Below are 24,926 nucleotides of genomic sequence, written 5' to 3' on the forward strand. Positions count from 1 at the left end.
CTGTGGACACAGAGGATGTGGGAAACTGGTGCAGAGGAGGAAGTTTACATCTTCAAGAGGTTTGATTAAAAAATAAGGTTCATACAGGGTCACAAAAGAAACAAGAACAAAAATCAATTGGGGGGAAAAAAGTGAAAGAGAAACTAAAAACCTACCAACCCAGCTGAAGAGAGCTAAGAGAAGACCAACAGCCTTACTGGCACCCATCCATACACAATAGCTACTGAGGGGCTTGGAAATGCTCAAAACATTCCTGCTTTTTATTTGATACAGCGAAGGCCCCAGTTCAGGATGATTTAGGTTTTGCAACTAAACCCTGTAAGAATAATGAGTGAGAGCAGAATAATGAGTGAGAGCCTTCATCCACCGTAATTCCTAGCTCAATGTATTAATTATCAATGACATTTTATGTTAACATTTGCTCTGGAAAAAAACATACAACTGCTCACCCTCCCTGCTGCAGGCAGCAGCAGAACTTCCAATTGGAAACACCTTAAACTCCTCTCCAGGTCCACAGGGTCCCAGAGCAGAGCCGAAAGCATTTGCAGCACAGGGCTGAGGGGCACAAGGTTGCAGTCTTTCTTAAATGACCTCAGCAACAGGGCTTTCACTCCTTTTGCCTGAAGACTAATTCACAGTCTAAACATGTTCACTGTGAGAAAACTTTTTCTCATATGCAACATTTTATCACTAATAACTCAGTAACGTATCCGTTCTTTCTCACCGTACTTTCCTGTCTTCCACTAGTTGGCATGGAACATTTTTACTTATTCCACTTCACTTATGGGTGAAATCATGGTCCCATTGAATATAAAATGCTTTTCTGCCTACAGTGAGAGAAAAAGTTTAACACTGGAGTCTCCACTTGCTGATGCTGAGCTGTAACCAGCAGATACAGGGCCCTCCCTAGCCGCTCTTTAGTTAAAGTGTATAGACAGAAGAGTGCTTGGCCCTGTCTTTTGCAGAAAAGAAAAAGTTCTGTAATGACAGACTAGGTAACATAGCCATCTGGCAAATGCTAGTATAGACAAAACTGCCTTTAATTTTCACATATTAATTGGAGGAGTAAAGCACTAAAATCCTGGCTAACAAATTAAAGCTATAGCTCCCTTTATCACATTAGGGATACACAATTTATCACAATAATAACTATTAGAGTCCTTATTTTATATGTACTTTAAGTGGCTTAGGAGTATAGGGTGCTTTTTAAAAGGTGTTTATTTATACAGTAATACTGTTCTTTCCTCTTGTTACTTTTGTTGCTATTAGCCTGGTTTCCTCAAGAAACAGTCTATAAGCTATTACTGTCTCTGTTAATTTCTCCACCTCCCAGACTGATTTTTGTTTTGCTGATCCAATAGTACCAAATGCCTGAGGTACAGTCCCTTTCTGACAAGTTTAACAGAAAACACTGGATAGTGGGGAGATCACATTGATGTTAGTGCTGGGGACAGGACAAGGAAGAAAGCTCAGGCTTTACTTGAGCCATTTGGCACTTCCTGACTGAACAACCATCAGTGTGAGGCAAACAGTCAAAACTTCACCTGCTCTGAACCAGCCACCCCATGTGCTGCTTCTTGCCCAGCTGTTGGCATGGGGGAGGAGAGAAAAAGAGACAGGCAAATAGACAGACATGAGGGAATCTGAAAATAATGTAGAAAGAAGGTGCAGCAGATGTGTGAGAAAACTGAAAGAAGCAAGACTTTGATGTAGTGACTAGGACCCGGAAATAATTCGATGTACTGCAGGGAAACATGGAGATATTATAGAAGATTTAGGTAAGGCTATGAATTTAGGGAACATAGGAGGTGGTAGGAAACAAGATCCATTAGTTCAGCTTTTTGTGAACAACTCATCTGTTCTCCCTGCCATACTCTATTATGGATATATTTGACTTACATCAGGCTTAAGAAGTACACATGGGCTAAAGCACTGTCTACAAAACCTTAATCTGGAGAGATCACTTTCAGGCAAGTTTCATATGTCTCCAGCATTATCTTTAAAAGTGAAATCAACACTGTTCTGTTAAATGTAACTGAGTATGTAACAATACATTAGGATGTTACTTATTACAGATTGGTTTAATGTGCTGAACTCCACGTCTCTTTCTAAAAACTACCAGCCTGTTAAAGAAAAAGCCTAAATGTTTAACATTGCCCACAGAGCTAAAGTTCAAAGATGAATCATAAATTCAATGTGGTCTATTGAAAGGCGAACTGTCTACATTTCACAGAACAACTAACTCCTTTCTCTGGAGGACATGACAGCTGCAGGGCTCTTGACCATTCCCAGTGAAGGCAAACTTGTCTGGGGTCTCTGTTTCAGCAGCTAAGTGCGGAATCCCTCAAACAGCACCTATTTCACTGCTCTGCTTCCAAGGCATTTATGCAACACATATTGCTAATACAGTATTTAAGTCATATGCTAACAACTTTGTTGGTTAAACTTCATCCGTGTACCTGCTCCCAAGATGAAGCTGACTGCAAACTATTGATTTAATGAAATGGGTCTGCCTTGCAGATCTTCATGACTGTGCAGTACATTTTCTTAGCAATAATAGATTGGAAAGAATCATTGGGGTCTGCTCTGGGTTCTGCAGATGCAGAAGCCTGTTTCACTTCATACTTGTGCCAGTGTTACCTGAGGTTCCTGGACACACCTGTACAGAAGCCTCAGCTCCCAGATGCAGAAGTAATGGCCACACAAAGCACAAGTTTGAGACACTACCAGGATGATTCTGTATGGCTTCCTCTCCATAAAAAGGGAAAACAAATTTTGTGCATTGCTTCTTCAGAACTTTATTGCAACCAAGTGGAAAGCACTTAGATCACAGCACATGAAAAACACATTGGAATGCCATGATTTTTGGATGGAAGACACTGTACCTATCCTGCTAGGTCAAGGTACTCCTACCAATGAACAGGTCTGTGCATGGGGGGCAGGACAGAAGGAGGATGGAGTAATATACAGTATAACAAGACTGATGCTTGCTGAAAATTGCTGAAATACCTGGTAAATTTATGTTCTGATGAAATAATTTCAGAATAATTACACCTTACACTTCACAGAAGTTTTTAGCAGCAGCAAAAGTAGCATCATGTAAATTTTACCCACATTCAAAATGTGTTAGCCTGCATGAAATCTGTTTCTTCTTACTGTTCTGAAATTACATGTCGCCACTATACTTACCACTTGGTAGTAATAATATACACAACGGACAATTTCATTCACACTTATTCCATGTATTTAAACAGAAACCTAGCACAGAATCAACTGAGCTATGCAGGTCTTTAAGACACAACAAATACAGTAATGTTACAACATGGTACATTTAACTTGCTTTGTTAAACTGCCTACATAAAGATGCACTATAGAAAATGACACCTCATTAAATACATTCCTCTCCTTCACCTAGTCTTTACACAGGCACTTACCCTAGGAACATTTTTCCTTTGAATGCCCAGTGCTTCTATAGAACAGATGTTGCAAACACTAGAATAGAATAGCTTGCAGAACAATCAGCTTCAGATTCATGCTTGCAAACATTTGAAAAAACAGTGGCAAACTACACTTCGGGGTGTTTTTCACAGCCTAAAAGTTTTAAAGGCCTGTGACACACTCTATAGTAAAATTTCAGTCTTAAATAAAGTATTAAAAATATAAACATATAATTGTATTTTTCACTAAGAGGAAAACATCACCTGACCAGCAAATCCAAAATCCAAACTTTATGTAACATCCTAGCCAGCACTGATGTCTGCTAGTAGCGTACAGCACAAGAGTTTTACTGCTTATACCTGGACAAGGCATGTTGCATCTCTGCTAATAATGCATCTCCACTGTGAGTTTGAAGTTAACTACAGTGGCTCTTACTAGAGCTGGAGTGGAAAGTGGAAGCACAAGGAATCACAGTGCAAAGATAACTTGGCAGCCTGTACTCACAGTGCCACAAAAACGCCGTTAGATGTTTTCTGGACTTCCACATCTGGAGGCATTGAACTCCACTATGGGAATTTGCCAGTGTAAGCTGATGCCATTAATTCAGGGGTCTCCATATCATGCTTACAAGAACAACACAGACAGGCTCCAGAATTCAATGTTTGATATTTTACCCTTCTATTTTTTTAAAAGAATGTATTAGTTAAAGCAGTGCAGGTCACAATGCAAATGTATTTACACTGGCTTGTATTCAGCTTCCAAGCTGCCATTATTGTATACCATGTCACAGTCAGCAAGGCTGGGGACTGAAGCCAACAAAAAATTTAGTGTATTCTGGAGCTTAGTCATGATTAGAAATTATTCCAACAGTCAAAATACTCAAAATCTTAGCTCTTGACCAATAACTTGAATACATAAGATATTCCATTCATATACTTCCATCTCTAATGGTAAATGATAATTTAATTCTTTTCAATAATCCAGATTCACCTGAACCAGGTGAGAGCTCAAGGCATCATGCTGCTGTTTAGACTCACCTTCCCAAAGCTGGCGGCATTAACAGGTTGCGTGTCATTTTTCTCACAGAAGTCCAAGTAATGCATGTAGAGAGCACTTCGAGGAATGCAAACACCTTCTGCAATTTCATAGTTCTCTTCCAGCCTTAAAAAGCAAATATAAAACAAAGAGAACTGCAAGTATGTTGGATGCCCTGTATGGTAAACAGTATGCAATGCTGCATCTTTAAGATCAAACATTCTGGCTTCTGGTTGTCTGATAAATTTTCTCTGATTTGTTCCTAAGTGCTCCTTCTAATTCACTTCCATAACACACACTTACTTCATCTGGTTCATACTTGCTATCAAAAACATAAGCTGTGAGTTCTCAGGCAAGTAGAGATTAGCACAAAGGGATATTGGGTTTTGACTGTGCTCCAAAGTACTATTTTTAAAAAAAAATATGCTAGTAATCTGTTACAACCCAAAAGCATCCTTCAGCAAACTAATATATGTCCAATTACAAAACAACAAGCGTTCACTGAGGGGAAGCATTCTCTCATTCTTTACAGCACAGGTCGCCTCTGTTTCATGATAGTCTTTTCACTCCTGTCCAGCTGCAAAATTCTTACCTTGAGGAAGCAGATGTAGCTAAAGGAAGTTATTTGCAAATACTCAAGAGTGTGCACAAAATCATATCTGTATAATGCTTTCTTGCTATTGCTTATGGACAAAGTGAAAAAAGAGTCCATGATCTGAATACAATGCTGAATAAAATAGTAAAATAACATCCTCCTCTGCTTTTTAGAAACTACTATTATTCATTTACACATGCAAACGCACATAAAATTTTAAATTACGCATCAAATACATGACTAGGCATATGGTTCATGTTTAAAATCTGAAACTGAGCTCATTATAAATCTATAGATTACAAGAAACATTGCTTTGAAATTACATTTTTATAATTGCTGATCCAACAAAGTTCAAGACGTATTTACGTACACACTTAATTTTAAACCATAATTAATCTTGCCATCTGTGGTGTCACTTGTATGCATATATAGTTACATTTGTACTTGTCTGCCTTACTGGCTAGGAGAAGAAGATGGGTGCAACTTCCTCTTAAACATATTAGAAAACAAACTCCATTTTACAGTAAATAACCGCCTGTCATCTGATGGCTGTAGAACACCTTTTAAAAACTTTGTTTCTCTCCTTCATTGCCTTTTTCAGGGCCTACCTACCTTCTATTTCAATTATCGTGATCATTTGTGACTGCAAACTATTTTAATAAGATATCCGGCTAGATGAATGGAATCAGTTTGTATGGGCAACATCTATTCTTCCTTGGTTTCTACAGAAATATCATCATGGCATCTTCCCTCAAATTCATAGTGCTTTAACAAAAACTCCTTTCAAAACCTGGAGAGTTCGTTTGTATACTATAGCTGCTAATTGGAATGTCAGCTTCCGTGACCAAGACAGGACAGAAAGAAAAGCAGTTAATTATTTCTGTTCATATCTGATGAATTTTTCTCTTTTTCTCCTCTCTTTCACTGAGAGTCATTAGTGTGACACTGAACAATGCTCCATTATACCTGAACTTTTTTTTTAATGATCAAAAAACCCATCTTGCTCCACTTCTTTTATTTTCCTGTCTTTTATTTAACAACTTTATCATGTTTTGAATTCAGCCTCATTCTACAGTATTGTAGAAGGATAATGAACTCAATCTTCTACCTAACAAATCATTACCAGAAATAATATATATATAACATTTTAAATGTCCTAATAAAGCCATGTGAAATCCAGTAGTTCACAATGAGACCTTCTGTACCACTACAGTATAGCAATAAAACCCCTAATCCTTCTACAGGAATGACAATTTTATCTATCCCTATTACTGTTTCCCTCTTTGTACACTTATATACTTCTAGATGAAATGACATTATTCTATAGAAGAGTCAGGTCTGTAGTGTTGTTACAGACTTGGTTTTAGATATGAAGGCAAGAAAACAGCTGTGTTGTTGACCATTGCTAACCATATAAATGATTCTAGAACAGATTAATTATGATGCATTATAACAATTTCTGACAAACTACTAATCTGGGAAGAATCCATTACCTAGCATTGCTTTATCTTCCTCTTCTTTACTTCTTTTTATGAATACTGCAGAAAATAGTTTTGTCGATTTTAGCTTCACAACACTGTTATGATTTGGAGCACCTACACTGTAAGCCACCAAACTGCATGGAATAAGGCTGTCCATGCTTTGAATAATTCTGTGTTTGGAGAAGTAGACACGCATGCACACGTGCATGCACACACACACCCCAATGAGGTAAAATATGAGGTAAAATGAAGTTTTGGTCAAGCAGTTCACCAATGAAATAATCATGAATGCTTTAGAGCCAAGTATTTAGCAAGCTATAGCTTTACAGATGATCATGAACACAGGAACGTGGGATAAGCACAGGATACTAGGTATTGGTATATTCATGCCTTAACAGTTAAATTCAGGCTTGCGTAGTTTCCCCAATTGTGATGTATTTGGCAGTAATGCTACATTTACCAGGCCTTTCACTTCATTTTGTGTCTTCAACAAAATAAAACAAAAACATCATTCCTGTTTCCAGGAAAAGGATATTTAGCCAGGCTGACAGTCATCCACACATGCTTCTTCAGCTAGTTTTTCCTCCTCCTCCTCACTTATAGTGTCCAATGTACTTTGCCTTTGGAGGCATAAGCCTTAAGGATAGATCCCCATGGGATCAATGTTGTTTGCTCTTTTCAGCAAGATGCCAGATAAGGAATAACTAATTGATGGCAATATGAACCATGTGACAAAATTTACATATTTCCCTTACATTTTGCTTCACTTCCCTTACTACTTTCTTCCTCTTCTTTTTCCTTGTTACTGACATTTCCTCTGTTTTTGTTCTCCAACACCCTATTGCCTTCATTAGCTGTAAATGATAGTAGCATCTTACAGTTAAAACATGACCAGCTTTAACTTGGCAGACACCAGATGCTGCAGACAATTGTGGTGCTTCCATTTGCCAGAATAAGGCAAGTTTGGTACTGTATCCTGAGATCTGGTCAACAATTTACCCCACTGCTTCCCAGTGGGGAATTTGGCCCAGAGATTGCCCTAAGAGGGTAGGACATATGCTTACCCAAGGCATATTCAGGTAAATTTAGTCTTTTTTCTTTCCTGACTGTGCAAATACATGGTCTGAGGTCTATATGTTTGACAGTTTTGTCTGCTTAAAGTAATACCTACAGGAAATACTCAGTGCAGCATTTGTGCAGTGCTAACCACAATAGTTTACCAACCCATGGGTTGCTAGGTGCTACTGCACAACAAATAACCTGACACTAATGTATCTGACTTTCCCGAACAGTGGAGACTCAGCACCTTCACAGAAAGTAAGCTTACTACTTTAGCAATTTGACCATAGCTTTTGAGCTTGTAATTTTATTTAGTATATCAAATCCAGTAGCAGTTTCTCCAGGAAATACCAGTTCAAAGCCGCAGTACATAGGCTGAAAAGCATATGGAAACCACCAAAAAACTGTTCTATGGTATGGCTACTAAGCTGGGAATTTTTTGCCTACAGGTCTATTAATAAATGAGCCAATCATATAATTCAGTTTGACACCAGCTGAAGAAATTAAATTTGAAAACTTCTTTGTTTTCTGTTCCCTCGTGCAATTTTGGGTGGAAAATTGAATGGCGGAAATTGCAGATGCTCCAAAAGACTCAAAAGGGAGAATTCCTGACCAACCTAAACATGTAAGAATCTTAGCACAACAGACAGGTGGTAAGCCAGTACACTAGCAAGGGGGAAGGGAAGATGATGTAAGCAGCCTTTGCAGAATCAAAATTCTGGGATTCTATTGCAAACACTGCTGAATGAGCATTAGTGTGCACACTGCATTCCAGCAGGGCTCAATATCCCAGGAGTCTAGGGATTTACTAACCTTTATGACTGAGGAAGCTTGAAAGTATTTGGCAAAAGATTGTTTACAGTATTTACATGTTTTCTGTTGGGAACAGTATCATTGGCATTTCTAATTGACTTCTTGGCTACTACATTATTTGCTCCTGTGGAAAAGACTCTTAGCTGACTCTACTGCAAAATAAACACTGTTCTGAATTTGGGACTGGTAAGCCCTGCCTGCTATTTTATTTTAGCTAGGTAGTTCTTTGTTATCCTGTTTCAACTGTGTTGTGTGGGTGAATAATGAAAAACAATAAAATACCTCTATGACATTTCACTATTATTTTAATAATTTTCTCTCTGTCTGTTGTCGTTCCCTTTCTCATTCCCTTTCCTTATTCACTTTTCTTGAACTTCTGAAAAACAGCACTTTTGTGATACAAATAGGTGCAAAGAAGCAATAGTTCAGAAATAAATGCCTTTATTTATATTTGCCCATCTCGTTATTTGCACTGGAAGCGTCTGCAAGTTTCCTCAAGTCAGAACACTGAATACTTGCAGCAACCTACTGTAAATGAACCACAGGTCTTGGAGTTTTTTAATCAAAAATGTAATGGATCAACTTTAGAAAGCAAATATAGACAAAATAATCCAATCTCTCTATGCATATTTCACAGAATCACAGAATTTCACAGGCAGAAGAATAAAATTCACTGAATTAATTATTCTTTGCTGTTTGTTCAGTTAGAGCTCCCAAGAGACTAACAGAAGCAGAAAAAAAATTTTGCTAATAACCCCACGTTTTTTGCCAATAATCTTAGCTTTTCATCCAGAAAACTCCAAGAAGTACATACAGGTGAAGTAAAGGAGTATGGCTTTTCAGATAAGCATGCTCCAAGGCTTCTCTGTAACAGAGCTCTGTTCTGCCAGATACACTTACAATATTAAGAAAGCTAAACCAGAATTTAAAACTTAAATTAAGGAAAAAGTCAGTAAAAGTCTATGAAATAACCTATAGAAAGGGATGTCAGAAGGGTAAGTAACATTACAGAACATGCAGCCTAAAATACTGCTGTAAATCACAGTGAACAACACTTGTACATTTTTCATAACAGAGTAACTCAACATTCCTTTTGCCATCCTCTCTTTCTTCCTAATTACCCTTCCATTTTTCTCCTCACTTAAATTCTCTTTTTTTTGACAAATTGAATCAAACTTCAAACTGTCTCTCTTTTATTTTCTTCTACATTGAATTACAGAGATTGTGTTTCAGTAAAACTATCATTAAAGGTGGGCTTCATCATACACTGAAACAAATGTGAGTCTTGAAAAAAATTCTCAGTACTCGTTTTCTTTTTGTAATAAAAATAACAATGGTTACAAACCACAAATCACCAGCTGGCAAGGTGGCAAAGAAGTATGCCAAGGAGATCTTAAACTGTATCAGAGGTTTCTTATGTTCAAACAAATCCCATAGAGTAAGATATTTGTTGAGAAATGCTGTATGGAATACTAATGAGCAGATTAAACACTTACAGTGAAAGTATCTTTAGAACTGTATATGATGTCCAAGATCTCTATTCACTTCAGCAGGAAAAAAAAAAAACACTAACAGATTTTCTTGATTTTTTTTTTTAAAAGGTATCTTACCATTGCAGTGTAGCTGGAGTTGAGTGTGGCTTTGATGCTCTATTATTTTCTTTTTCCTCATCTGTTAAGAAACAAAAACACACTATGTAATTCCAGTGGGAATTGCTCAGGCATATACGAACTGGTAAGGAATTATCTGATAAAAAAAAAAAATGTTCTCAAGTGCCGAAGCTTTTTCCAAATATTGGCTAATTTTTGGAAATGTAAATAATGATGTTCACTAAGTTAGCATCGGTAGATACTGCTTAAGGCAATAAAGCTTGCAAAAATTACTGATCGCAGGAACAGAGGGGTGCACAAGGAAAATAAAATTGGAAAGGATAAAGTTATATGGGAAAAAAGGCAACTCTCAGACCTCTAGCAGCATGTCAGAACATAAAATCACTTTCACCTGCTTTAGGGGAACAGTTGATTTACCCAAATTTTATATTAAACAAAGCATTTAACCTAATGGGGTTCATCCAATGCTGTGATCCAAACATATGATATGTACTAGATGCTTATAAAATTACAAAGACAAGCCGAAATTACAAGAAAAACTGAAACTAAAAAACTTTATTCTTTTCAGATAATTTTTCTGATAGTATTCCTCATTAGCTGTTTCCAAGGTAACTCTCTGATTTGCTAACTTTCCAAACATTTGAATAAAAGATGAATAAAGAAAAAGGTAATTAAAATAAAACTCTTAAAATACAGGATTCTTCCTAGTTCACATAAGTTCTTTTGAAACAATTTAAAAGCATGTATAGAATAATTCCTGTTAAATTGTGATTTGCAGAGCATATAAAACATTCCTAGGTGAAAACTGGAGTAAAGCTCAATCAGCCTCTCCAGAAAGGGTATTGTTTGGGAAGGACTGTTGTAAAAAAGTTTGATATGTTAACAATTTTGTTGCTGATGAAAGCATTAAGCGCAGAAGGCTTTGATACCTAAACAACAAGGTAAAGCACTGCATGCGTACACCATGCTGCAAGTTTCATTTCTTCACACAATTCACTTTTAGAAATTATTTAAGTGAGCCTTTAGGATGTTGAATCTTGAGGGAGCCGGGCTATCTCCTCTGAACAGCAGACCCTGTTGGGAGGCCTTTTGTGCTGTCCCAAGAATGGACACACACAAATAAAACCCCACTTTGGAAAACGCTGTCTTCAGCCCTCACGCCACAGTATTTCTTCCATTACATATAGGGCAGGTTGTATTAACAGAACATCCTTTAACCTGCGAGGCCAGTCCCCTGAATGTCAGGAAAATCCAGATTTACAGTTACCCACAGACCCTGCAGGCAGCCCCTCGCCCCTCTTCTGCATCTGCATGACAATAGGCCTCTAATTATTGGACTGCACACTCCTTCCCTGCCTTTCAGGGCCCCGCTTTTATTCAGAGCATAGGACCAACATACACATTTCAAATCACTTTTAAATTGTGTTTTTCGTTTGTTTTTCCTAAACAAATGGTCGGCATGCAACAAACCATAGGCACACAGGGCTTGAATGCTGAGCGGCCGTGGCTGCTGTGGGCTGCTGACACTCGACAACCGCCTCCGGCCTCCCCGGTGGCAGGACAAATGCTGTCTCCATAGTGGGAGGCAGAGCCGTGCAGCACAGATTTAAACCACTGGGTGGATAAAATAGTCGGGACTGTCTCCTCTCACAACATTGACCGTTTTTCCCTTCTTACCCTTAACTGACTCCACAGACACCCTACAAAAAGCTCATCTGGCTCCAGCTTTCCCTGAGGAGAGGCTTGGGGAGGAGGGGACGGCCATGTACGCGCTGCTCTGTGGTGGGAAGAGCCTTCTGGGTTGTTTCAGTTTTCCAGGCGACAGGGGACGAGGGAGCAAGGCTCAGTGAGGTGCAAGGGCACCGGCTGGGAGGGCAGAGCCCTGGCATGGAAGGCCACACAGCCTCCGCAGAGGGGCAAGAGGCAGGTGGCCTGACCAGAGCCCAGCCCAGTCCTGCATTCTGCTCTGTCCTTCTGGCCGCCCTGGCCAAGGGAAAAACTGGCAGCAGGGCTGGGAGGGACATTATGGCAGCTGCCCAGGCTCAGGGCACAGAGGCCGCTACAGCTTCCTTCACCCGGGGCAGGCTGGCCTGGCCTGCCAAGGCCCTGTGGGTGGCCAGTCACTGGTGGCCTCCCAACCGTTCCCGAGGTAAAAGTGAAACGGAGATTGAGATGAACTGTTCATCTCAACAAAGGGTGGCTGGGTGTAAAGCCCCGGCTGCAGGGGGTGGCGCTGGCTTTCCTCTGCTCTAGCAATACCGATCACGGCTGGCGGCCGTGTGGGGTGTGCAGGCCTCGCCAACAGGGACCCGTAACACGGGCACTGCAGCGTCTCCACCGCCCCGAGGGATTCAGGCCTTTGCTGGCACGGGGAGGGAGCCACCACAGCAAGTTACAGCCACCAAAGCTGTTGCCTTTAGGCATCAGCAGCATGAGGAGTCCCAGTCCTCCTGTGCCCCCCTGTTGCCTTGTTCAAATGCAGGTTATTGCTTCCCAAGTGAAAGACATCCATTTTCTTAGTCATTATTTTCTATGTCAGTGTCAAAGCCTACCATCCACTGATTTGAGTTCAGCACACAGTTGGTTTCTACCTCACTGGAAGTTGCTAGGGGGATGCAAACTGGAAAGGCTAAAAGCCACTGATCTAAATAACCCCTCATCTTAACTAAGGGGCAGAAATCCTAAACCTCTGCCTGTGAAACCAAAAGGTCCTACTCCCCCTTACCTGGAATAAAACTGTTATCTTTCTTGATTTAAGGAGGTTAGTATTCAAAGGTCTGTTATTAGATGGCTTTCACCTGTGCTAACTAGACTTAACTTTCTCCTGGATATGTGGCACTCTATCAGACATCAAGCCAATATCTAAATTATACAATACTAGAGCTTCTGCATCCCTTCCATCACTCCCTCAGGTGTTTTTCACTTGCATTAAGAGTGAGCACCTATGAGCAGGTGCCTTATCTAACCTGTCCTCAGACACATGATAAGCCAGCCATACTCAGCTCCTCTCATGTAAGGGTTTGTTTTAATAACACTAGCAATAAGATCATAAACTGCAATTTACATCTCCCTCCTCAGGTATGTCTGCTTCCTGGGAATCCTTCTTCAAGACTCTTCAGCATCCTCCACTAACTGTCCCTTAAACCCAAGAAGAATAATGATGGGCTTTGAGCTTATTAAAAAAGATCTTTAAGCACCATTTTCCATCAAAATGTTACCCATTTAACAATTGAATTTTCAACAGAACTAATTTTTTTCACAGAGTTAGCGCTTGTCTCCCCCAAAATCAAGTCTCCATACAAGAAAACTACTTTTTTTTTTTATTTTCTGCCAATGGACCAGCTGTCAGCCAAAATGTTTCTCATGTTCATCAGGTGTTGGCTAAAATATATTTTCACAGAACTTCCACTTTTTTATTAAATAGATGGAAAGAATTGCACATGGTATAGGAACAGAGGGGACCTAGAAATACAAACCTTCAGCGTTACATATACAAGCACTTTATTCTTACTAAACTCATCAGATAATTGACCAGCAGAAAATAATACATACCCCTATTCTTTATATTTTAGTTGGTAGCAGAGCACTGGATGGCTTCCCTCTTGAGCAGGGAACGTTTTGTCTAACACTTGGCTCGGGTCTGATTCCAGATCTCTTTGTATAGCATGAAAGAGGGAAGAAATGCTGTTTCTCCTTACTTTTTGGCCTGTCATTTTATCAGTTCCCATCAGAACAACACTGTAGATTAAAATGAATCCATATCTTTCAAAATTCAACACTTTCCAATTACAATCTGTGTTGTAAAGAAAGGAAATAAAGACATTGAAAAGAAGTCTTGTTTTGAGGCACTGCCAAAGAACCAACCTGACAATTCTGTGACAAATCCAAAAGGATTTGAAGTCACAAGAAAAAGTCCTGCTCCTGATGCACAGCTGCAGGTGTTTACACATATGGCAGCTGCACAGCACCTCAGGAAGAAACCCATTTGCTAGAAGCAGATCTAATGTGTTCACTCCACTGGCAGTAGAAGGACTACTGGCATTCTAAGGAAAGTTATCTTCAAGGTACCTGGTTAAGTGGGAAACCTGGTACCCATCCCAAACTGAAAGCGGGTCATGGCTTAGACAGTTGTAAATAAAACTCTCAGCACAGAAGAGGCCTTCAAATATATTAAAAACTAGGATCATCAATGTACTAGAAAAATAGTATTTCTTGGCTCCCAGAAATATCAGACAATCTTTTTCTTCCCAGACTCCATGAAAGTTTCTTTGCTCTATCTTTCTCCTCTCAAAAACCTGTTTCAAAGCCACCAGAGCAGAATTCTGTTTGTACCTTCTGCATACATTTGGGGCTTTCCCTGAACTCTTGGTAGTATCCTCTAACTTCTGCTGTCTGATTTTAGGTATGGCTCAAGGGATTTCTTGCTTCCTGGAGCAAGACATGGAGACAATAGGAGCTATGCTCAGCACTTCTTTAAGCATGCTGCCTTAAAACAGTAACTGGAACAACTCGAAGTGAGGACCCTGCCTTAGTACACCTTTTTCTAAAGTGTTGACATTGGTCCGTTTGTTGTAACTAAAGTGAAGGTAAAGGTCTGCTTTCCACTGTGCAGATAATAGAAGAGTCCTGTACTTTCCAGTGCTGCTTGCACGTGTCTCAAAACCACTAAGGAGCTAAAATGTTATTAGTAGCTTTATATGGATAAAATCCTTGCCTTAGTTCAGGTAACTCCACACCTTTCAGAGGAACAGCCTCTCCCTCTGCAGCCCCTGCAGTCCAGGTTCTGACTGTCCTCAGAAGTGGTTTGCCCTTAGCTAAAATTAAGTATTAGTAAGAAACTACCTTGTCTCTCACTTACACGTAGCCATAAATAAGATTCAGGCTCATTAGCATGTATTCCATGCTTGTAAAATAGTGGGATTTTTTTAAAACCCTCTGAGACACATAGGAGTATAATTGTAATTGTGTAGGTATGGCTGAGAAAGATTTTTCCCCAAGGAAAATTTCAATGAAATCAAGTAGCTCTTTTTTTCCAATGGAAAAATAAGAGGTTTAGTTCAAACAAAAAAATAAACTATTCAATAAATCCATTTCAGACAGTTTGAACATTAATTTTGGATACTGTTTTTGAAGTTCAAAAAGCAGTCTGAATCTTTTATCTCATATGAACTGTCTACACATTCACATTTCTAAATATGCAAGAAAATTTGGACAAACAACCCTTCCACTTCATCATGTAACATCATGACTTGCTCCCCATGGAAGTGAGGTTGAAACTTTCATAATCCTCCAATTCTTCCAGACCGCTATTTCAATTTGGAGAATCTGGTTCAATGCACAGTACACATAAAATGTTGTGGGGTGTCTTTTTTAATTATTAGATATGAGGTTGTACCATTCGCTTTTTCCTGTGCATTGTTTGACTAACATGTAGAGCATGGAAGTGGTGGAAGGAAAAATGTTTAAAAAAACTGGACAGTGAAATAAAATTTACCTATTTTTTTTATATTAAAGTGTAAAAGCTGTGTTTTGGGAGAGGTCATAAAAGCTTCCAAGAATGTAAGAAGCACCCCAAAAAGCAGTGAGACCACGTGAATCCAAAGCTATGAGTCATTGCTTCCCTTCACAATGTAATGCACGTTCAAGAAGAGGCCTGGAGGTGTCTGAGTGAGACCAGAAGATTACAAAGAACCCCTGTGGCCTGAAGTATAGTTCTGTAACATACTTCAACTGTAGAAAAGGAGACCAGCAAAACTATCGCTCTTGTCCTAAAAACCTATGAATTCTAAAAACATCCAGGAAAAAAACAGTCACAAAAGCAAGCATGATACTAAGAACATTATCAGTTCACAATGCAGATTCTCATAGTCTTCACTGGATGCAAGACCAAAATAAATTCAAAATAACCAACACCAAAACCACATTTTCCCTGGTCGAGTTCAGCCAACAGCTACCTAATGTATTTAGAGACAATAAAACTAGTCAAGAGAAAGATGGATGATGCCTTCTTTTGGCTGCAGATGAAAACTGGAGCTCCATTGACAACAGCAATTTGACCACCATTCTGAAGAATTCAAATGGGGTTACATAGGTTTTCTAAAAACATTTTGCCTCCTGCTGTTTGTAAATGTATGACAGGCTGGGCAAAGAGTGACACAATGGTTTGGAAATTTCTTGGTTGGTGTGTGGGCACTGTTAGAGAAACGTTAGAAATAACTCAAGGGCTGGAAAGGAACACACAGTACAGTGATTTCTAAGGTGAAACTTCTAGTTTATTCTGGATTTCACAGACTATTGGTCTTCTTGCTGCTGGGCAAGAGGCTTATTTTTCTTTCCTACACCTTCCTCTTCACCCTCCCTCCTCCCTTTCCTTACCCCCTCAGAACAAGGACGACTTTTCAGGTGGATTAATTCTCTTATCCACACTGCAGAAATGCTGGTGTCAGTGCAAAGGAAGCATCTGAAAGAACTGGCTGTTAAGCAGGAAGCTAGATCAAATCAACTCTCACTCTCATTTGTGTTTCCATTATATACTGTGACAATGTCTTCAGCACATAAATTGTGGGATAAATTCATTCATATATTTGTTTTATCATTTCTAAATTTGCTGCCTTTCATTATCATCGCCTGCCTCTTAATTCCAGTACGAGAAAACAGAATGAACAAACATCCGATGTTCTCAATGCTGATGTCTGAAATACCTGCTCTTACTAACCCACACAGGTCCACTTCTTACTGTCCCTAGCTATGTGGAAGTTTTCTCATGCTCGAAATTAAACTGAAAGGACATATAACAAACTACCACTAGTTTTGCTTCAACCTGTTTAGGGTAGCTGATTTAGAACAGAACATAGAAGGAGATTTATAATTATGACATTATCATTACTTTTTTTTTCATATATAACTAGCAGTGCTATATAATTACCTTGACAATACTGTCTTGAACTGTGAGTCTAAGGAAAATCTTACTAAAGTCAATGCGGTTGAATCCTGAATTCTGGCTGTATTAAGAGTCTGAAGTCCCATCTCATTCATTACAGATTCTTTCATCACTTTCTTGGTAGCATCAGAGTGAAATGAACTTCGTAAGTCTTACAGGTTCTTGTAAAATGCAAATTAACAAGCAGATTTTTTTTTGTTTTCACTGCAGTTCACTACAATTTTAAAGATAAACTAATTTCTAATTCTCTAACTTTTAAAGAAACAAAAAACCCAAACCTGTCCAAGTTTTATTGTCTGTCTTTAAGGATTCTCATCCACTGTTCTTAGCTTGGGAGTCATGAATAAATACCATGTTTCTAACACCTCCTTTCTCCTTCAGAAAACATATTGCCTCAAAAAAGATCCTTGGACAAACAAGAGTAGAGTCCAAATATAACACAGTCCATTATCCACTAAAACACTGCTGCAAGGCATGTAATTTTACTGTGACATCAAAATAAAGTAGTTCTCTTAAAATGAAAAAAAATGTAAAAGGGTGTCCTGGTTTCAGCTGGGATAGAGTTAATTTTCTTCCTAGTAGCTGGTATAGCTCTATGTTTTGGACTTCAGATGAGAATAATGTCTATAACACAGTGATGTTTTTTGTTGTTGTTAAGCAGTGTTTACACTAAGTCAAGCACCTTTCAACTTCTCACCCCACCGCACCAGCAAGTAGGCTGGAGGGCACAAGAACATAGGAGGAGACACAGCCAGGACAGCTGACCCAAACTGGCCAAAGGGATATTCCATACCATATGATGTCATGCTCAGTATGTAAACCAGGGGGAAAGCTGGCCAAGGGCTGCTGCTCGGTAACTAGATGGGCATCAGTCAGCAGGTGGTGAGCAACTGCATTGTACATCACTTGTTTTGTACATCCTAATTCTTTTATCATTGTTATTATTTTCCCTTCCTTTTCTGAACTATTAAACTGTCCTTATCTCAACCCACAAATATTACTCTTTTTTCCCATTCTTTCCCCCATCCCACTGTGGGCAGGGAGCAAAGGAACAGCTGTGTGGTGTTTAGCTGCTTGCCAGTTAAGCCATGACAAAGGGACATTCAGCAACTGAGTTATTAAAAATACATTTTCTAAACTTACGTGCTTGAATATTATAAAAAGTGTGAGTAATAATAAAAAATTATAAAGATGTGAGAATTCAGTCTGCATTAACAGCTTATACCATGAACTAATGCAGGAAGTCCAGACAGAAAAGCTAACATTTTGCTTTAGGCAAATTAAGTAGAATAGAAATTGCAGAAACAAGGAAAACTATGGTAAACTAAAAATTGTCTTACAATTTTAAGAAGAAATAATTAGGTTATGTTAAGATATTTTGGGGTCTTTTTAATTACATGCTGTTGTTAAAAAACAAGATCTAAAATAACTAACTAGAAATAAGAAAAAATAGCTATTTTAAAATCAGCTAGATTTATAATTGTTTCGCCTCTATGACTAAAAAAGAAGCAATATCATGATGTAATATGTGATTTTTTTTTAACCTGATGATTTTTTAATTCTTGAAAGAAAGATTTTATATGTATGATTTGATGCAGTAATATTGAAAAACAGCACAATTTTCCCTTGTATTTCAACCACATGGTGTTCACCAGTGCAAAGCAAAACAGATGGTTTTACTCATAAGCTAATACTAACTGCACATTTTAGAGGTCATCCAACCTTTATTCAGTGACACACAAATTCTTCTGGTTGTTTTAACTAATAGATAGTATTTAACTATTTAACTAATAGATAGTATTACTTCTTTTTCAAGAAATCAAAATAGCAAATATTCCAGAAAATAAAACAAAAACAACCTATTTGATATGTCAAGTGAGTTGACTCATCAAACTACAGATTACTAAAAATATCACCAAGAGGTAGCAACTGATATAACAGGAAATTAGGACTCAGACATTCACTCCCGTTTTAAATGAATGACAAGTTACTTACTTTCATCGTTAGAAACATTCCCCAGAGAGGTGTGACTGGAATAACGTTTGTTTTCACTTTCATTGAGACATCGTTCAATCCAACTCTCTGCAAAAGAACAAAGATGCTCTTTTTTATGTTTGTTTTTGCATAAAACATAAAATTCCAACATATAAAACTAAATTATGCACCAGTTTTCAACAGATGGTATTCTGTAGCATTTCTGCTAAAACACACACAGTCTGATGTTATTTAGTAAGAAAATCCTTTCTTGCTTTCAAACTTAGCTGTTGCTTTTTAGTTTCATTTTTTGTTTGTTTTTAAATGACAGAGGCTGAAACATTTCCATGCACATACCAAAGCTCCTCAGGATATTCTCTCCCCTCCCCATCACATGATACATTAAAAAAGAAAAAATTATCTCATGTGGGTAACTGAAATACATAAATTGCATTAATTTCTAAGTCTTAGTCTGGCAAAGACCTATGTACTTGAGCATTTCCACTGGTTTTGAAAGAACTTTTAATGTGTGTAAAATCAATCATTCACATGAGCTTTTTATTACAGCAGGACTCAAACTGTGCTTTCTGAAGTCCAGTCCTACGGCCCCATTCACACTGGTTGTCCTACTGAGATCTTTTCCACACTGGTACCAGTCCAACATAGCAAGTCAGCGGCCACTGAGATACTCGAACCTCTGTCACTCCGTGGTGCATACTCAACTACTCCTGTCCTCCCTCTTTCCTATTTCCAGTTTATTCCCACCAGCCTGATGAGGTACAGCATTACATTGATTTGACTGTGGTGTTCTTTCTGGAAGCTATAACCGATGTCCCCTGATGACTTTAGAGGGTGCACCAGGCTCAGCAGAATTTACTGTTACAGGTCTTCAGGGCAAAAGTTGCACCTTCCTATGTGTCTCCTTGGACAAAGTATGAAATACGAGTTTGCCTGGAGTCCCTGGATATTGCTACAATGAACTGACGTCCCTCACAAGATTATTTTCCAAGGGCACACATGTGGGCAGAAATGAACTTATGCTCACAGAACTCCCTGTGGTCAAAGCAAGAAAAAGAAGGGTGGGAAGGCTGCAATGTAACCCCACAAGTTACGACAGGAAACAACCCCATTGAGCAAAGAGCTGCACAAGAAATAAGGGGAAACAGACCTTGCTGTCAGGAAACTGCCAGAGCCAGAAACACCTTCAAAGACACAGAAATGGCTTCAGATTCCTTTCCATAAGCCACCCCCCTCCAGACACATCAGGCTACCTGCACAGTGCAGACAGCAGCTGCCAGCCAAAGAAAGCCCATCACAGCAGCAGGCTTGAAGGGAAAGCAGAAGCCCAGTGTCTTAGGAAAGCTGCCCATCTGGTTTGTAGAAGGTGAAGTTGGTATGACTCCATTTCAGCACTAGATGCCAAGAAATGAAGATGTGAATAGTCATGGCCTAACACATCCTGCAGAAAAAAAAATGCTTTTTAAACCCGGGCAGTTGCACAAACTTGTGCATGCTCTTTTGTACACACACTCTCCACTGTCACACAAACAAAAGGGCAATGGCATCTGCACAGAACTACAGAAAGGGTCTGCTGAGAGCCCTTCAGAGGTGATTTCCAGGCCCTGCCACGAGACTCCAGGTACTGCACTCTTGGTTTCAGGCAGTGTAAGAGGCTGTGTCAGCTCCAGGCTATTCCCTTCCTTCTGCCTATTTGTCCGCCTATTCACAGCAGGAATACTCCGTGGTGCTGCCTTTATCAGCACAACCATGTCCCTGTGTGCATCTTCCTCATTCACCACCAAACTGCCCTGTACCTCGGGAGCCTCACAACTGCACTGCCTCTTCCCTATAGCCTGATCCTTTGAGGTACTTCTCTGAAAATCAGCAAAAATAACTCTTGTTGTCAATAGATTTTTCAGGATATTACTTTTCCCATCAAATTCAACGTGCTCTTGTGTAAAAATCACTGTAAGGTTGCTGACACTGCAACTTAAATCTTGCCAGCAAGGCCTGTGCTGTCTAATCAGCTCCCAGCTCCTAACCCACAACCCTGCGGCGACTCTAACTTCGAGGCTTTCCCTTCTCACGCTGCTCAGCTGCGTCGGGTGGGGGTGTAACACCTCCTTGTCTAAGGGCCAACACAACGCTATGGCTGCCTCATGCCAGATTTCTTTTACTGCCCTAAAACTGAGCTAATAGCAGCTCTCCCTTTTTAGTACCATGAGCTGGGGGACAGGAGCTTGGATCCTCACAGATCACTCACTATAAGGTGAAGAGAAACTTGCTGCCGAGGGCAACATTAGAGAGAGGTGCGAGAAGCCCTGAGAAAGATTACCCTACCTCCTCCTCCTCCTCCTTTTAGCACACAGCCATGGCTGTATATAATTCCCTTGGCTCTGAGCCCAGCTGCAGGGAGTAAAAGCGGCTGCCATTAGTGCCAAGGAGAGACCGATGCCCAGCTCTGCCCTTTCTTTTCCTCCCGGCACTGAGAGCTGGGAAGCTGGGACGCATCCTCTTCCCTCGGCAGCAGGGAACTGGCAGCGGCCATCTTTAGTCACGTTCCCTGCCCAAGTAGTAGGAAAAAAATCTTTTTCAGTGTCACTCAGTAACAATTTTCACCATCCCTGTTCACGTAACATCTGTGATAACTGCCTATATACCCCTTTTTCATTGGTAAAGCAGACAGTTTACACTGCAAGATATAAAGTCTCTGGAGTAGGGCACAGTAACTGTTTAATTATGTGCTGCAACTCCTTTGGTCCTGAATCACCCCAGTTCAGCTCGCTGCAGCCTGAGTCTGGCTTTGTCTTTGTGGCCTTGCATTTAAATAGCTGATAGAAATTCTTCAAGCCTGAAAAGATACATGACCTGTCTGGCAGCAAAGAATGAAGAAAACTAACTCTTTTGAACAAAAATGTCAGGGAGTTTATGGCAAATTTGTCAAATTATTTGGCAGGTGACAAAATGCAACAAAACCAACTAGCTATTTAAAGGCTGTATTATCTCATAAACTGAGTAATGTAAGTATAAATAAGTACTCAAATACCTTCATTAAATGAGTAGATATTTTTACTGTTTGTAAAAAGAAAAACAGTTTTTACAAAGCTTTTAACTCCCAGCATTAATAAGAATGCCTTTAGGTATTAAAAGAAAATACAACCATGGTTTTGCTGAAATTTAAAATACCCCCTTCGGGAGCCCGCAGATCCCAGATACGATAGCACCTGCCTAAAATAAAACAAAAACAAAACAAAGAGAAAGAGTCAGAGCAAACAAAGTCAAAAGTCAAAACTAAGTCTGACTTTCAGAAGTTCTTTCATAGTTAATACCATTAAAACCTGCCCCAGCATAACAAACCCAGTGGGCAGAGCCCTGTACATGTCAAATGCTCTTGTCCTCGCGACACACGGGTGTACAGCCTGGCTGCACTGGGGCTTGTCCCAAGCAGCCCAGCTGCAGAGCTGGGGGAAGAGACCCACGGCTAACCGCTGGTGTCTCTGGGCTGAGGGCTCATCACTGGCTCCTAAGGCTGACGCCAATCACCACTGTTCTAGGCAAGCATTGATTCACATGGTATGCAAGGTTTTATGTGATTCAAGCTTAATTTACTGCACTTGGACCTTACAAACTTCTCGTAGACAAGATTTCACATCAGGGACAGTCACAGAATAATGGAGAGTTCAGGTGGTGATGAAGCAGAAGTGCACATCATACCTGACAACAACGATATATCGTTAACACATGTAGAAAACTCCAATTTCTAGTGGGAAGCGCTTGTGAGAGCAAAAGAAAATACATCCTGTCTCATATGGGATGTATTTTTACTTGCTGCATTTTCAGTGTATCCAGTCTTAAGGCATTTCCTCTCCCTGCTCTCCAGGACTCCTTCCCACCCTGAGCCCCGGCATACTGTACCCCCAGTTGCACCAGCACAGTGGTTTCAGCGAGGATCAGCACTAGCCAAAGAACATCCAGGCAAAATAAATAGATTAATATCTAGCCATAAAATGTAATGTAGTCACGTACTGATAACTCTACTGTGACACAGTATGGAAACTATTACAATCTTATTAGCAATGAATGTAAATAAGGTGTATTTAATGGTGTTTTGAAGATGCACCTTTAAATACTGCATCAACTATTTAATTTCACTAAGATCAAAAGTGAATTACAACGAAGTACATAACTATGTCCCTCAGCCTTACAATTTTTGTTATATAATTTTGTATACCACTGAATACAAATACATTTTATCTTCTGCAGGCTTCCAACATGAGGGAAAGGAGATGGTTATTTAAATCACAATAATTTTTCTAGTGTCATTTTTCTGACAGAATAGCTTATTGAGACACAAAAAGTATAAATTGTTCCCAATTAAGTGCTGAAAGATGGATTAAAAAAACCATAGAACTATTTCTGGCCCTCATTTTGCCTCTTTTTGATCCTAATCTTGCTAAGACTGACACATCCACTGAACCTCAAGTATGAAAGTATTCCTCTTCCACTAAATGTGCCCATCATACTTATCACAATGGAAGTTTAAACCGAGCTTGTTTTCAAAAGTTGGCAGAAGAGAGAGGCCTGTGTGGCTTTCCCTTGTCCCCACCAAGGCTCTTCACACCAACAAGCATATTTTTATTTGTTTAGTGCTTCAAACGCTGAGCTAGGGAGGCAGGCCTGGGACTCCCCAAAGTAGAGGCAAGCACTTGAGAGCTGCTAAGGAGCAGGAGCTTTCATGAACTATCAGAAAAGAGAGGCATTAATTATTTTTTAAATATATCTTTGACAAATTATTTTGACATGCTATCTCCTTCAGAAGGGTTTGCTCCTGGAAGACACCCTTGAAAGGCGTCTCCCTACAGAGGCTCTGTTGAGGTGAGAGAATACAGCAGAGGTGCCTGCGTACTGCCAGCACATTTAATGAGATAATTACTCACTCTTTTTGTATAATGGTTATTGGCTTAGCATATTTGCAGCCCAGAAAAGAAAGCATTCATTGCTCCCACATGTGCATGGCCCTAGGGAGAGCAGTGCTAGAGCCACCTGGACTCCACTCTGCAAAGAGAAAGAGGAGGTGGGCCTGATTGCGGCCAGCAGTAGCTTCTGCAGCTGCTGTCCTGCCAGGAGGGTTAAGAGTTGCTGCAGTATTAGCACAACCTGTAATCACAGTCTCTTCTGGCCTTTGAGAGCCACTGCCTCCTACCCGGCACCCAAACAGGATGGCAAAGGCAGCTGGAAGGGCTGTGCTGAGCAGCTGGGAGATAAGTGTACCCAGAGCTGCTGGCTGCAGCCCTGTGGGCATGTGTGTGCATCCTGAAGGGCGATTAAAAGATTTTACAGGCAAAATGAAACTCTGTGGTCATCTAATCTGAGCTGCATTTTGCTTCACCTCATAACCCTGCAGTGGTACTAACAGTACTGGTCTTGCCCAGTTACACCGTATCTTCTGCTATGGATGTGGTCGTATCACCAGCAAAATTGTGAATCGCTATTTTTTTCTGAAATTGTAGGAGATGAGAAACCCCACATCCTAGAAAGATAGTCAAGGCTTTCGGTAATCACAGTATCAGTTTGCACAATCACCATACGTTTATTTCACCACAGCCCTAGCAGTTGCACAGAAATCCCTCTCATACACCTTCTGCTCTAGATTGGTTCCCATACTCCGAATTTTAAAGCCGTTTGCCAACAAGCATGACAATTTAGTTAGTGATCTGCACGTGGACCAGCATTTCTTCCAGGAAGCTTGCTTGTCACCGAAATAGATTTACTACTGGAATAAGAATAAAAGATTTGCCAGGACCCAAACCACTGCCTGAACCATGTACCAACTTGGATGGTGCAGCTGCAACAGTCCAACTCCTTATTTTTACTCATGGCTGCTTTTGTTATTTCTCCCCCAGTTTCTCAAGGCAGATGTAGAAAAAAGCAGTAAGTAACTGAGCAAAGGTACATAAAATGTATATAATGCAACTATAAAG

General features: G+C 39.8%; 1 protein-coding gene across 1 annotated transcript in view; it reads right to left on the minus strand.

Moving 5' to 3' along the window:
* RFX4 (regulatory factor X4) overlaps positions 1–19,609 on the minus strand; it is a 76,811-nt gene extending 57,202 nt beyond the window's left edge. Inside the window, exons 1-4 of the mRNA XM_027786629.2 lie at positions 19,525–19,609; positions 18,967–19,053; positions 10,032–10,092; positions 4,476–4,599 (exon numbers count right to left, since the gene is read on the minus strand). Coding sequence (XP_027642430.1) covers positions 4,476–4,599; positions 10,032–10,092; positions 18,967–19,053; positions 19,525–19,609 — 357 coding nt within the window. The remainder of the gene's footprint in view (positions 1–4,475; positions 4,600–10,031; positions 10,093–18,966; positions 19,054–19,524) is intronic.
* Positions 19,610–24,926: the final 5,317 nt, after the last annotated feature.

The sequence above is a fragment of the Falco peregrinus genome, chromosome 6 (genome assembly GCF_023634155.1).
Source record: "Falco peregrinus isolate bFalPer1 chromosome 6, bFalPer1.pri, whole genome shotgun sequence".
NCBI classification, from domain to species: Eukaryota; Metazoa; Chordata; class Aves; order Falconiformes; family Falconidae; genus Falco; species Falco peregrinus.